The sequence below is a fragment of the Dendropsophus ebraccatus genome, chromosome 8, assembly GCF_027789765.1.
Source record: "Dendropsophus ebraccatus isolate aDenEbr1 chromosome 8, aDenEbr1.pat, whole genome shotgun sequence".
Classification (NCBI taxonomy): Eukaryota; Metazoa; Chordata; class Amphibia; order Anura; family Hylidae; genus Dendropsophus; species Dendropsophus ebraccatus.
In genome coordinates this window covers 16,508,830-16,524,977 of record NC_091461.1, presented here as the reverse complement: position 1 = coordinate 16,524,977, position 16,148 = coordinate 16,508,830, and the positions used below count along the sequence as shown (strand labels likewise).

At 42.4% G+C, this 16,148-nt stretch overlaps 1 protein-coding gene across 2 annotated transcripts in view; it reads left to right on the top strand.

Annotated features, from left to right (window-relative positions):
- Positions 1-15,183, top strand: part of SCNN1A (sodium channel epithelial 1 subunit alpha) — a 71,737-nt gene extending 56,554 nt beyond the window's left edge. For both annotated transcript variants that reach the window (XM_069979932.1, XM_069979933.1), the window contains 2 exons: positions 404-479; positions 11,563-15,183. In XM_069979932.1, coding sequence (XP_069836033.1) covers positions 404-479; positions 11,563-11,958 — 472 coding nt within the window. In that variant the 3' untranslated portion in view covers positions 11,959-15,183. The remainder of the gene's footprint in view (positions 1-403; positions 480-11,562) is intronic.
- Positions 15,184-16,148: the final 965 nt, after the last annotated feature.

Sequence of the window (16,148 nt, the reverse complement as noted above, 5' to 3'; positions counted from 1 at the left end):
ACGGGATGCCATGTGTGCTGCGCTCTGCTGAACCCTGTGCAACGTGGGACACACCGGTCAGGAACTACTCAGGGCCGTCATTCTGGAATGCTGGGATATTGATGACAGCTCCGTCCAGTCCAAAATACAATAAAAAATATGATGTCTGGTAGATAACTGATGTGGGGAGGGCTTGTTATGGAGGTAAGGCTTTGTGAGCCACAAGATAGAGAAGTGGGGGAGGGCTCCTGCTGCAGCCAGTTGCCTTACAGACAAGTCTGAACTAAGATTAAATTTTTTATATTTTATTAGGGTATTTGATGCAGTAGAGCAGTTTCCAGTCTTAGTCTCCTGCGTTTCCTCTATAGCTTTCTGAATTTTATTTTACACACGTTTCCTCATTGTTTTTTTTTTATTTTGACAGGGACGGCGTGGCAAAGCTTAACATTTACTTTGAAGAAATGAACTACAAAGCCATCCAGGAATCTGCTACCATTAATGTAAGTTACAGTGACAGGTATCACATGTAAGGAGCTACTCTCAGCATTGCTTCTAGGGGAGGATGTCTCTGCACGCGTCTTGTGTATGCTAAAAATGTAAAAAGAAAAAAACAGCAAAGAAAAGTGCTTGAGTCACTGTTATGTATGAAATGTGAGTAATCGTGATCTCCTACATAGATGACTGATGTTGTGTCCATAGGAGTCGTCACAACTTTATATAAAACGAGAATGGCGTATACATCTAGACGTGAAACTCACTTGGTGTTACTGGGAGTCGCCTGCTTGGGGTCTGATCTTCATATATAAAGGTCTGAGCTGGAGGCTGAGATTTGTTTATGGGTCAGGTCTGGGGTCTGGAATTTATTTAGGGGTCTGAGGTCTGATATTTATATAGGGATCTTATCTGGGTCTCATATTTATATAGGGATCTGATATGGGGTCTGACAACTAGACATGGGACTGATATTTATATAGTGGTCTGGGATTCAATATTTATATAGAAGTCTGGGGTCTTATATTAATATAGGGGTTCTGTTTAGGGTCATTTATTTATATAGGGGTCTGGTGTGTGATATATAGAGGTCTGGTCTAAGGCTTGATATTTATATAGGGGTGTAGTATCTGATATTATATAGAGGTCTGGTCTGGTGTCTAATATTTATATAGGGGCCTAGTGTGTCTGATATTATATAGAGGTCTGGTCTGAGGTCGGATATTTATATAGGGGTCTAGTGTGTAATATTATATAGAGGTCTGGTCTGGGGTCTAATATTTATATAGGGGTCTAGTGTGTCTGATATTATATAGAGGTCTGGTCTGGTGTCTAATATTTATATAGGGGTCTAGTGTCTGATATTATATAGAGGTCTGGTCCGGAGTCTAATATTTATATAGGGGCCTAGTGTGTCTGATATTATATAGAGGTCTGGTCTGAGGCCTGATATTTATATAGGGGTCTATTGTGTGATATTATATAGAGGTCTGGTCCGGAGTCTAATATTTATATAGGGGCCTAGTGTGTGATATTTATATAGGGGTCTAGTGTCTGATATTATATAGAGGTCTGGTCTGGGGTCTAATATTTATATAGGGGCCTAGTGTGTAATATTTATATAGGGGTCTAGTGTGTGATATTATATAGAGGTCTGGTCTGGGGTCTAATATTTATATAGGGGCCTAGTGTGTAATATTTATATAGGGGTCTAGTGTGTGATATTATATAGAGGTCTGGTCTGAGGGATGATATTTATATAGGGGTCTAGCGTGTGATATTATATAGAGGTCTGGTCTGGGGGCTGATATTTATATAGGGGTCTAGTGTGTGTGATGTTATATAGAGGTCTGGTCTGAGGGCTGATATTTATATAGGGGTCTAGCGTGTGATATTATATAGAGGTCTGGTCTGAGGGCTGATATTTTTATAGGGGCCTAGTGTGTGATATTATATAGAGGTCTGGGGGCTGATATTTTTATAGGGTTGTGATCTGGGTCTGAAATTACAGTAAGTATTTAGCCGCGCTGTTTCATCCACACCATGCTCCCATCTGCTGCTTTAATAACATCCTGTAAGTGTCCCGTCCTCCTTTAACCCCAGTGCTATTATTCTTCATTGTAAGTCTGGCATCCCGATAATAAGCAGGAAGCCCAGTATCAGCCTGGCCATACCTCTTCTCCAAGCAGAAGACTCTTTGATAGTATACAGGAAAGCAAACATATTGGGTGAAAGTGTTGACCCTGTTTGCACACAATAGACAATTGCTGGTACTTTCCATATGTGCTCCTGCTCCCGTTTGCTACTTTCAGCTTCCATCACTGTATCAAAGGGGCAAAACGAAGCCAGTTGTGTAATGCATGTAGTATAGATTATGTAGGTCCCAATGCATATACCACTGTCTCTTCTCAAGCACCATGGCTCGGTGTACCCTCTATAACAATGCCTGTGCTGATATGGTCACTCACATAAGGAGAGGTGTATCTCTAGTAATTCAGACTTTGGTTGATAGCCAGATAAGCACTCAAGTATTAGGCAGAATGTTTGTATAAGTGCAGGGAGGTGGGTGGTGGAAAGTAAAGTGGGTGAAAGGTCTATAGAAGCCATGAACTGATGGAGGTGGGTGGTGGAAAGTAGAATCTGCCACGACTCCTTCGAGTCAAGAGCCGAGAAATGTTGACATAGGTCTTTCAGTGCCGCTGGTTGTGAGGTTCTGCGGTGTAGGCTCAATAACACATACATTACATGATACGTAGGTCCCCAATAAGATCTTCAAAGGATCATTTAGTTGATGCATTTGTGCCGACAAGTTCTACGTTACAGGACGTCTTTGTAATTGACTTGTAACCCCTTTACAACATCCTCCATCCATGTAGGAAATACAGAGCGGGCATTATAAAGCAGAAAAAGACATTATATTAATTGCATAAAACACATATACAACAAGGCACTGGCTGGACAACACCCAACCAGGCCCCTCAGGAGTTCTGGAAGGAGCCGCTTTTAGATGGTGAATAGGAAAAACATGAACAAAAATTGGTTGTGTCTCCATGTTATTTCTAGAAAGGTCTGAACAATTTTTGCAAGGAGCTTTAAAATAAATAATAATAATAGGTAAGATAAGTGGGATTCCCATGTTGTTTATTGCTCATTGTAAGCCCATTGAAGCTTACAGGAGATAGAACTTTGTTAGTCTTGGGGGTTCGTCTGGGACCAGTTTTTATTTTCTTATTGACCATCTTTCTACCATGAACGTCTGTGTTAAGGGTTCTTTCCTGGCAATAAGTTTAATTTCGATAACAAAGGCTATCAAACCCACTGACGTCCTCATATTGCATAAACCTTCATGATGTATTATAATAACCGGTTATATATAGTTTCTATTAAATATGATCCATGTACGGTAATATATATGGGTTATGAGCTGCTCTTGGAATGTGCTACGGTCATGACTGTAGAAACCTATTTATTTACATAAAATACTGGTGAGGCAGGAGGAAGTCAGTAGGGAAGTGCGAGGCCACATATAGAGAACACGGGGAGGAGAGCAGGCTGGGCTACCATTGGGCGAGATAAAGAACACTAAGGATGATTTGCATATTGCAGGTTGTGTAACCTGTTCTCCCTGAACCCGGGAAGCGACTGTCTGTAACTTATTATAAAGGTATTGATGTGCTGCTGTTTCCCACACCCATCTCTTGTTCTCGTTCTCGCTCTGCCTATTGATACAGTTCACAGCAGGTTTTACTGTTTAGGTTGCATGGAATCCAGTGTATAAAATGTAATAGCACACTGCTATAATAGACTTAGGCTATGTTCACATAACGTTTTCAGCCCCACGTCAGGTTACACGTCAGGAATCAATAAAAAAAAGGATTCTAACGTGCAGCCAATGGCCCCATTGACTTGAATGGGCAGGACAGGGTCATTATGTGACTACGTTCTGTCTATCTGCCCAACGGATGCTTCTTTTGTTCAGGACTCAAAGGTGTAGAAGACGACGCTTTTGAGTCCTGCACAAAAGAAGTATATGTCGGCCAAATGAACAGAACGTAGTTACAACATAACTTTGTCCTGGCCATTCAAGTCAATGGGTCCATTGGCCGCACGCCGAGCTACACCTCAGCATCCTTTTTTCATTGATTCCTGATGTACAGCCTAACCTGGGGCTGAAAACGTGATGTGAACATAACTTTAGAAAACCAAGACAATTCTAGAATGTTTTGGAGGGTGCACTAAAAAATTCCTAATCAAAATGTGAGAAGATGGAACTTTTTCTGGAGATAATTTAATGGTTGGGATATAAGGGGATAACATTTGTTATAACTCTCCATACACAGGTTTTCTGGAGGGTGCTGAAAAAAGTCGTCAAGTTATTTACTTAGCTGATGATGTCTTATAACAAATCCTCATTGGGTTCCAAATTAAAAAAGAGGAAAAATCATTCTCCAAAAATTTGCTTTTGGAATGTGAATCTAAAAGGTGGCAAGGCTCCGCTGTTAAGGCCTTTTCAACACTTGTTCATCAACCTAACACATTAATTTTGCAGGCCTATAGATTGTCTCACCATCTAAACACCTAAACCAACAATAATGGAAGGGAAAGACCACACGAGCAAGCCTATGATCCTTCATGTGCCCGTTCACCCCCAATGATTGGATAATCTAGAGACCACCTGTGCAGATCCATTTGTATTTATTTACTGGTATCTGGCAGCTGTCTGCCCATGTAAGAGTAAGGGTCCTACTAGACAAAGAGGTTTTTAACGATCAACGATTAACGTTCCCAAACAAGATTGTTTATCGTTAACCTGAAATCATTCACCATATTACATGGAACTATAGTTTTTAGTTACGATCATTACTACCATCGTTTACTCCATCTGATCCCAGCAAAAGATTGAACAATTTGGAATTACACTGAACGATTAGCGAACAAATGCGGAATTACAGCGATTAGCAAACGATAAACGATGATTTTAGGGTCAGATCTGAATTAGGGATGGTCCAAACCTGCCGAGGTTCGGGTTTGTACGAACCCGGACTCTCGGCAATGATTCCCGCTGTCTTAAACCTCTGTGGAGAGGTTGGATAAAGCGGGAAGACCGCCTGGAAAACCGGGATACAGCCTATGGCTGTATCCCGGTTTTCCAGGCGGTCCTCCCACTGTATCCACCCTCTGCACGGAGGTTTAAGACAGCGGGAATCATTGCCGAGAGTCCGGGTTTGTACGAACCCGAACCTCGGCAGGTTCGGACCATTCCTAATCTAAATTAACAATCAACGACACACAAACGATTTTTCGATTGTTGCCTGCAATTTTACTGGATTGTCGTTTAAATTTAAGTGATGTAACGATTTTCCACACAATAATCATCCCGTGTAATAGGGCCCTAACTCATGTGGAGCAGCTTTTTCAAGGGTCATTTTGCCTTTGTAAAAGGGCCCTTACTCTTTCTTTTGAAGTCAGAGAGAGTCTCCGGCATGATGGCTTCCATAACTCTAAAAGACTTAAGGGAAGAGGCTCATGGGTAAGTGGTTGAATCTAGTGGTATCTGGGTGTCAGAGATTGGATACAGGTCTCCACCAAACCTCATACACCCTGAACCCCCCCTCCAGACCCATGCCTTGTTTACATGGAGCCGTTTTTGATGCCTTATTGGTCAAAATTAGAAGCAGGTCCTAAACAGAATAGATATGGGAATGTATGTGTTTTTTTAACCTTCGTCAGGTTTCATGCATACATTGAAAGTAAATGGTCTAGAAACACAATAAAAAAGGATATATGAAACCCTCGGAATGTTCATTTACTTTACCCCTATTCGGTTACATATCAGCTAACAACCCTATTTTGCCATTACAGAGAACATAGAAAGACCAGGGCATGGATCTATGTAGAGTAGAGGTGAGCGAACCGGGTTCGGGTTCCAGTCGATCCGAACCCGAACGTTCAGTATTTGATTAGCGGGGGCTGCTGAACTTGGATAAAGCTCTAAGGTTGTCTGGAAAACATGGATACAGCCAATGACTATATCCATGTTTTCCACATAGCCTTAGGGCTTTATCCAACTTCAGCATCCCCCGCTAATCAAATGCCGAAAGTTCGGGTTCGGATCGACTAGAGCATGCTCCAGGTTCGCTCATCTCTAATGTAGAGTAGCTGTGGTAGCCCCCTCATCGCACAGGACATCTTTTCCACCATCCAGCAATTGAAAGACCCTTTGCCCCCTTCCCATACTTTGCAAGAGAGAAGCTGTTTAATACACCTTGTTAGATTTCATTTCAGTGACCCTGTTGGGTTAAAGCCTTGTTAGGGTTATCTCCACCCATGAGGAACCTGGATGGAGTAACCTTTTCCCTAAGCTCTATAGAAGCTGCATGTGATGCATAGAAGCTTAGTTCAGCGATGGTATGTTTCTCCTAGACCTAAAGTCCTTTGGGTTCCCCAGTCATAGGTGTCCAGGCTCCTTGGCACTCTCTAGAATTGTGTCTTGATGTTGCATGTTGAAAGACGAGACTTTAAATGTAAGGAGGAAAAAAAAAGTAATATCCTCCTAGTATATGTATAAAGATGTGAGTCCTGGCTTTTATCGCTCTGATCTTGCACAATAGGTTTGTGGTCTGCTGCCAGGTTCTCCTTTTTATTAAACATCTTTGCAACCACAAGTTGCACAGAGCTTAATGTGAGTGCAGTATCTTCATGCTCATGTGATAATCTCGGTATATACATGTGACAAGGATTTCCGGGTGTGATAGACACAAAGATACCCGGTAAGCTGAGGCCACCGCAATGCAAACTCATGTTAGGCTTGGCACATAATTACATAGAAAATGTAAGATTTATAGTAAATGAGTATCTGGTGTTACTTGACACTGTAATGTGGTAACTGTGTGGTACTGCCACTTAGATACTGTACAGTCTATTATCTTTGTACTGTATGGCATATTCAGACATCTGTATGGTAGTGTTATTTGGCTTCTGTAATGTATGGCTATGGTTACATTTGGTATGAGACCGGCCATTCTGTAACCCAGCCGGGTCACGGAGCGGCTGGTCTCAGAAAAGATCATCCCGGCCAGTACTGCAGTACCAGCCAGATGATCTTTTGCGCCGCTGAATTCTGATGCGGGCCCATCAGTGCGCACCCGCATCAGAACTCCCCACAGCACACTATGGAGCGTGCCGCCGGAGCCGCTCGCTCCATAGTGTGCACCGACATGGTTTTCTGCAGCCGCTATTCAATGAATAGCAGCCACAGAAAACTGACATGTCAGTTTTCTACGGCGCCGCTAGGGATCCCGGCTAAAGCGTATACTATGTGTATACACTCCGGACGGGATTCCCTCAGCCTGCAGCACAACGTAAGTTCCGTACCAAAAACGGCCATTGCAACAACGTTCACACGTTGTGTGAACAGGGCCTGTGGCTGCACTTTGTAATAATGTTGTCTAGGGGCCCATAGAGGTTCTGCACATTGTCTGGTCTTGAGAATGATTTTGGGGTCTGATTTATTCAGAGATTGATCTGGGGTCTGATGGGGAGGTGTAGGCAGGGGAGCGTGGTAGAGGTTGCCAAAGAGTAGGTACATGAACTAAAGACAGTTTCATAGTGCATAGTTACTAAACATCAATGTGAGAGACCCAATCCATTCCTTGACAAACTGCGTTTCTAAGCTCTCAGCGGTGGCAGATGTACTAAGTATTTTTTGTTTCTATTGTATTTGTCTTTTTCAAGAAATTCACATTTAAAGTGATATTGTCCCCCCTGATCTACACAGGTGTAAAGGGTAAATTTATCAGTTTTCATACCTTATATTACATCATACATCATGGCGCTTGTTCCAGTAAAAAGTGATCTTTTATCATCTGTGGATTGGGATAAGTGGGCGGGGCGTCACAAGTGAAGCGCCACTTAGCCCCACCTCTCAGTGACGTCATTGGCGCATATGCCTAGACCTTTTGGCTGGCCCTTCCAATGGCTGAGGGGCTGGGCCTATGCTCCAATGACGTCACATGGGGACGGGGCTAGGTGGTGCTGGGGGCGGGGCAAAGTGGTGCTTTGGTACTGAAGCCCCACCCACTTATCCCAATCTGCAGATGATAAAAGATCACTTTTTACTGGAACAAGCGCCATGATGTATGATATAAAATAAGGTATGAAAAGTGCAAAATTTACACTTTACACCTGTGTAGAGCAGTCATAATGCAAAAAGAGGGTGACAGTGCCACTTTAAAGACCAAAAATTCCCCATAGAAATTAATGGCAGAATGTTCAGGAATTCAAACATCACACAGCACAGCACTAACCAGCCAATCACATCACACATACAAATAGCTGTAATGTAGCAGCCAATAGAAACTTGCAGGTCCTTCACTCAATGCCTGACAACATCCATGCAGTCGTTTTCTAGGACAATAACTGCATCACCTGCTGACCGGACCCCAGGACAGATCTTGGATTAAAAGCAGCTATCCGAAGGTACAAGTGGTTTGGGGGGATCAGATTGTGGGTACTGAGTTGCTTTAAAGGGAAGTCACTGTTAAGGGACGCTCGTCTCAAGCACTATGTATTTTCTCCTGGAAACGCACATCTAGTGATCTAGTCTGGGGTCTATCCTAATTTAGGTGTCTGATCTGGAGTGTGGAATAATTTAGTGTTCTAGTCTGGGGTCTATGCTGATTAAGGGGTCTGATTTGGGATTTTAAATAATTTAGAGGTCTGGTCTGAGGTCTGATTTTTTCAGAGGTCTAAATTTATTTATGGGATCTAGTTTGGGGTTGGAATACATGTAGAGTTCTGGCCTGGGTTCTGTATTAATCTAAAGGTTCGGTCTCCGTCTGAATTAATTTTGGATTTTGTTCTGGAGTCTAAATCAGTCTGGACTGTAGTTCACATTGAGGCTGGGTTCACACTATGTATATTTCAGGCAGTATTTGGTCCTCATGTCAGGTCCTCATAGCAACCAAAACCAGGAGTGGATTGAAAACACAGAAAGGATCTGTTCACACAATGTTGAAATTGAGTGGATGGCCAACATATAACAGTAAATAACGGCCATTATTTCAATACCACAGCCGTTGTTTTAAAATAACAGCAAATATTTGCCATTAAATGATGGCCATCCACTCAATTACAACATTATGTGAACAGAGCCTTTCTGTGTTTTCAATCCACTCCTGGTTTTGGTTGCTATACAGCCTCACAAATACAGCCTCAAATATACATAGTGTGAACCCAGCCTCGCGAGAGTGTAAAATAATTCAGAGTGTAAAATAATTTAGTGGCGTTACCTGGGGTCTGGAATAACATAGGCTACTGAAAATGGAGCTTTATTCCAGTGCGCAAGGCCAGGAGATAAGCGACAACTAGTCATCTGGGCGGAGAGCCACTCATGACTAGTCACGGCTCTCTGCCTGTCAGGCCACTAACCTGTCTTACCCTCAATCATCCCCACAGAGTCCACAGAGTCCAGGCCTTGTGCACCAAAATAAATCCGTAGATCTTTAGTGTGTAGCTGGGAACCATATCAGCACAATTGTACTGACTGGTTCCCTTTAATTTAGAAGACTATTCTCGGGTTGAATTCCATTTTTATTCTGTTTACAAAATAAGATTTTTTTTTACTTATATTAGCATATTATATGAATATGACTTATGTATATAAATTATTTTTAGCCTTGTTTCCTCCTACACAAACAATAAATTGGTAAGGATTCTTCATTGTGAAACCCTGCTTTGTGCACTGTGTAATAGTACAACAATGTACCACAATCCAATCCGAGGCCCCTTGGTCCTTGTAGTGGACTCCCCACTCGCCTTCCTTTACGCTGTATAAAGACCTGTTGTTCTTTGCACCTGAACTCCCATAATAATTGTAAAAGCAGTGAGTTATAAGATAAGTAAGTAAACTCCATGAAATGATCCTTTATCAGGGAGACGGCTTCATTCTCTTGTTTAAAGTAACTTGCACAATTCTGTTAATCATTGTGGATCTCATGCACGCTGCAGGGAGGGTAGAGGAAGTGTGCGCCTGTCAAGCTGACATGAATGAGACCTTTTAAAATAAATTTAGATAATATATGGGAGTTTTATTATACTCGTCCTATAATCTACAGCATTCTGCCCGGGGCAGGCAAAGTGGGCGGTACTAACCCTATACGACCCGATCACTGTCTGAATACTGAATGAGAACTGCCTCCTCCTCTTATGTGCAGTCTTGTTATATTATATAGGGGTAATTGGGTAATGGACATGCTGAACATACGCTTGGCTAATGACTACCACATCAGTGCCAAATAGACTGCCGCCTAGAGACAGTTAAAGTAGTCTTAAAGGGAATGCGTCTTTTGGTTTACTTTTCTTAAAGGGAATCTGTCACCACAAAAATCCTATCTAATCTGATGACATGATGTTATAGAGCAGGAAGAGCTGAGCAGACTGATCTAGATAAATCTTCGTGAGAAAAGATTCCGTGTAACGTGTCGTCTATTGATTGAAGTCTCCGCTGTTTCCAGTGATGGTGACTGGATGGAAATGGAAAGATCAGAGAATTCAATCAATAAATGAGAAGTTATACTGAATCTTCTCACAAAGAGATATATGTCAATCTGCTCAGCTCCTTCTGCTCTATAACATTATGCCATACCGTTTGACAACCACTGTGCGTACTGTATGACAACCACCCTGGAACAGTTATCCGGCAGACTCAGTTCCCATGCAGTCTTGTCTGCAATCATGGCTTGACTGGCATCCCACAGAGCATCTTCAGGATGCCCTCTAAAGCTAGCCATACACGAGATAGAGTAGGCTAATATGGCCGACATTTTGGTTAGCCATCAATTAGTTAACCATAGTTTTTAAGTTTCCTGGTTTTTCCAGTGTTTTGTTATTTTGGTCTCCTACTAGCAGAACAAATGTTTGGCCAATGACTGCTATAGGAGTGGCAACATATATTGCCACCATGATGGGTTGCCATTAGAGATGAGCGAACCTGGAGCATGCTCGAGTCCATCCGAACCGGAATGTTCGGTATTTGATTAGCGGTGGCTGCTGAAGTTGGATAAAGCCCTAAAGCTATGTGGAAATCATGGATATAGTCATTGGCTGTATCCACATTTTCCAGACAACCTTAGAGCGTTATCCAACTTCAGCAGCCCCAGCTAATCAAATACCGAACATTCGTGTTCGGATGGACTCGAACCCGAACCCGGTTTGCTCATCTCTACTCTGCTACCAAATTCAATTGTGTGTTCTACATTCCTACAGATGCAGTAGAGCCGATTCTGTGTTTTAGAACTATTTGGACTTCCTTATAGACCTACAGGATAAATTTGCTTCACAATTATCACAATATGTTACCGATGTAACTCCAAAAGAGTTAGTATAATGACAAACACAACTCTGCTACACCTTGACATGTAATCGTGCTAGGGTCAGGTTTATTCCAGTGAGTACAGTGGCTGTCAGCCTTAGCAGAACAAGTCTCAGTTTCCTGGATTAGGAAAGCTATGAGTCCCTATTTACAGCATTGGCTGCCATGGTCCCTTTCATAATAGTTAAATATTAATGTCTTCCATCTTTCTTTCTCCTCAGATGGTGATGCTTTTATCCTTGATGGGAAGCCAATGGAGTCTTTGGTTCGGCTCTTCTGTCCTTTCAGTGGTGGAGATGATTGAGTTGGTCTTCGATGTCATTGCCATCGGTGCGATCATTCTTGCTCATCGTTACTTCACCCGAAGTAAGATGCCCGTGCAAGAGACTGGAAGAGCGCCCACACCTGACCCCTCCCATGTACACAACGAACGTCGAAATACCCAGATACTACATGATGTCCCGTCGCAGAGCCAAATGAAAGTTGTAGCTGATATCACCCCTCCACCGGCCTACGAGAGTCTTGACCTGAGATCTATGGGTGGAGGGTCTTCTCGTAATTCTAGCATTCGTAGTTATGTTTCGCAACGTGGAGAGGTTGGATGGAGGGGTGAATAAGAGGAAAAAGAGGTGAAACAATCAAATCATATAGAAAACAGGGCAACTCGGTAACCAGGACATCTGAAGTAATGGGAGGCGGCAGTAGTGCACCGGATCCATAGTTTTAGCACAAGCCAGAAATGTGACCAACACAGAGAAGAACTAATGGAAAGATTTGACCAACATAAAACCACATCACTAACTAAAATATTATGTGTGAACCTGGACTAATATGCTATGCCTAAATAGGAATGCATATTAAAGGGTTAGCTGAATTTGCTGCCAAGAGCTCCAGACACCATTGGATAACTGTTAGGGCCTAAAAGCAAACTGTATCTTTTCTGGAATTAATGGTGCTGGCCAAACCCATGAAATCTTTTTTCATTTCTTAGTCGAGTGTCAAGGAGGAGGAGCTAAACTGTTCAAGTGCCCCAACCATGTACACCTTCTCACTTACCCTAACCTCTCAGCCCCTCACTTATTGTCAGTGAGGGAGGGGTTGAAGGTGGGGGTTAGCGTGGAAAAGTGCTATGTTATGGCACTTTGGCTCCTTCTCCTTGACACTTGACTAAAAAAATAAAAAGTTTTCAAATCACCATCAGTTCCAGGAAAGGAACAGTGTGCTCCTATAGCCTAACATCTATTCACTGGTGTCTGCAGCTCCTAGTGGCAAATACAGCGGCCAGGTTCCCTTTAAGATGATATCTCTGCTTTAAAACTTCACATTTTGAATGTGAAACAAAGTTATTGTGAACTCTTCTTATGGTAAAGCCGAGCATTCAGAATAAACAGCCAAGTGTATAGCAAGACCAAGTCCAATGTATTACAGCTGTGTATTATTCTTATCAATCTATTATATAGGGCTGCAAGTAAATTCACTGCATTATCTTAAAGGGGAAGAATCAAGATGAGAAACTAATCATGAATTGACTTTAATGCTACTTCTGTCATATGGGTATGGATTTAGAATTTAATTACATGAAACTTATAGCTTTGGCCCTGTAAATCTTTCTCAAGTTAATAGAAATCAGGGAGGATGGGGATGCAGCTGCAGATATATTGTGTCAGTGGGACAGCATGCTGTGAGAGGGGGGGGCAGAAATAAGAAACCTCATCCCTCCACCAGCATCACCCTAGGAAAGGCCCACCCACAAGACAGCACGGGGGCACAAAGTACGGGAAAGTGGAAAGGGAGTTCGACTGCAGGGACGGGAAGAAACCAAAAAGAAACAATGCGGTCGAGCAGAAGTTTCCTGAAGGTCACACCATAAAAGAAACAGGAAAAGCAGCGACTAGATGCTTTATTTATACAAGACTTTCATGACATTTCTGATTAATGTACCATAGAAGTCATTTTTTTGGGAGGACCAAGTGCGATGTAGAAAAACAACTATGAATAATAAAGTGATTTATCTGTATTCCCTTGATTTATATTACTGAGCAAAAAAGGTAAATTTGACAGAAACTGATCACTGAAATTATTCCATCTTAAAGGGGTTTAAAAGTTTTTTTATTTAGAGTGGGTAATATGTATCTAATCAATAGCTTCTCTGATAAGACTATATAATATGTATGGGGACTCCCTGCATTTACAGAGTTATTAGTCACTTAGTAGGACCGCCCACTTGACTCCTTAGCCCAGAATGAGAAGAGATTTATTTAAATGACAAGTCCTGGAGCTTTCCGTACAAAATATATATATATATATATATATATATATATATATATATATATATATATATCAATCTGCACATCTGCTCCTGCTCTATAATATGATATCTACAGATTGGACTGTTTTCAGCGTGACAGGTTCCCTTTAACCTCTTTGTAGTTCAGTAAAGGGGTTTATTTTATCATGACTAGTACTGTCCGCTATGGCAGGAAGCAGAACTGTCGGCCTCTTTCAGGCTGTTCCAGTTCAGCTTCCTCTTCCTTGCACCGATCACAGAGCTGCACCGCTCTCTCTGGTTTACAGTGAACACTTTGCCCTGTGACTACCGGAGCTGACAATGGAGCTCATTGTCCTTCTGATCCACCGCCAGGTTACTGCCAGGGGTCTCATTTTCAGGAGGACCCCCTACCAGTAAATAGTGACCTTCTGCAAAGGTATTTAACACATGCCTGACATTGTTGGGGAAAAAATATGCTTTGGAGATAGTAGCCACAAGCGGTTACCCTGTAGAAACCATACTGTAATGGAGAGGGAGTGCGAAGCTAGTACAATGTGCGGGTAAGGACCATAAGCAAACACGATGAGAGCCCATTTACCACTTTCTGTATATGCCCCTCCCCTCTGTAAGCCCTTTTAGGTCACATGACTCATTTGCCTGCAGCCCCGCCTTCTTAGACTCCTGACGATTAGTAGTCACCAGACTGGGACTTATTTTTACTACCCCCTGCAATAGACGAATCTAACCTTCTGATAGCCCTGTAATGCACAGGAGACGCATAGGAGAAAATTTTGTCTATTACCTTCCTCCTCAAGGCCATTCCAGTGCAGTTAGTAGTTTGCTCCATGATGCGGTGAGACCCACCCCCATAGTGCCGATCCGCCCCCAGCTGGCCTGCCTCTCTCTAATGATAATGAATGCAGTGGGCTGGATCAGCGCTATGGGGGCGGGGCAGTGCTCCTAACAGGTGCCCCAATGCTCCTAACGGTCTCATTGGACCATGGAGCAAGCTACTAACTGCACCAGAAGGGTGCCAAGGAAGAAAGTAACAGACATACCTTCATCCTCAGCGTCTCCTGTACAATTGGGGGCTATCAGCAAGGTCGATTCGTCTAACCTGCTGATAGTTTTTTGGGGGATTTAGTTCCAGTGGCTTGTTCAACCCCCTATAGGGACTGTGCACCGAGCTATAATCCACATAGAACCAGTATGTATAGTTTGTACGTTTTCTAATGGATGATACATGTTTCCTTCCAAAAAATGTCATTTCTATTTTTAGTAACTCTGAAATAAGTGAGAATTTATCCCGCCTCCTCCTACGGGGCTCTAATGGTGATGTGTTCTGACTAGTACATTCCTTCCATAAACATATTTGTGTTTTGCAATACCATAGAGAGGCTCTTCACCTTTGGTATCTGACCTCGGATGGTGAGGAGGATGGGGGAGGCGTACGGCTTCCTTTTTTATTCTAGTGGCCCTTCCTCCTCTTTCGCCTTTTTTAACAAATCAACACTAATGTAACCATTTATTGTACAACTAATATGTAATGCTCTGAATAAAATAATATTCCTGATTAGTGAATTATTATAACAGGACTGCAATGAAATGTATTGTGTGAACATTCCTTGGCCTCACATTGGTTTCCTGCAATGGAATTATGGAGGGCCAGGACGATGATCACCACACTTATGACACCACATCTGATTGGCCACCATATCCAACTATCCAGATTCCTACAAATTACAAAGAAAATTGTAACTGTGCCAGAGGGTCCAGTTGGTCCAGGCTTCTTACACAGTAGAGTATCCTCAAGGTCTTCTACACTACAAACCCATTTAAAGGTGTCTTTGGAGCCAGTCACTTGCCACTAGGGCTTATTTCTTATTAAAAGAGTCAAAACAACTTATTAAATCGTATTTATGATAGGTCCTGAAGGTGCAATAATGGGAACAAGGGTTAAGTGGAACTTTGGGCGGCCACACCACACCCTCTATAGATATTTGTGCCATAAAACAATATCTAGTGGGCAAACAGGGAAGGTTTTATGGAACCAGATCTCTATGACCACCATCCAGATTTCATCTATTCTGAATAAAATTGGCACGGCACCCTCCGGTGGGCCCAATAGAGGATTCCTAAGGCTTTATAAATGACAACGCCATTTGGAGATGGAGCGAATTACTTATCACTAGAGCTTATTTCTTGTGGGATACTTCACAAATAACCTACTAGATCTTATTGATAATACTTTCTGTGTATAACGATAGAAGCAATGATTGAAGGGCAATGATTTAAGGTGGCGCCGGCTCTAAGAATCATCGCCTCTGGTGAACCCAAGGAACAATAGTCTAACTCTGGTGACTGGGACATGTTCCCCTATAGGTATCATTGCATTAAAGTTATGTTCAGTGTGTGTTAGGCAGTGCGTCTCAGAAATACACTGGGAGTCTTCCAGGACATATACCTTTGACTTGTACCACTTCATAGTTATAGCTTCCATCTTACCAAGTGCTTAATTTACAACTGTAACTGCTCAGA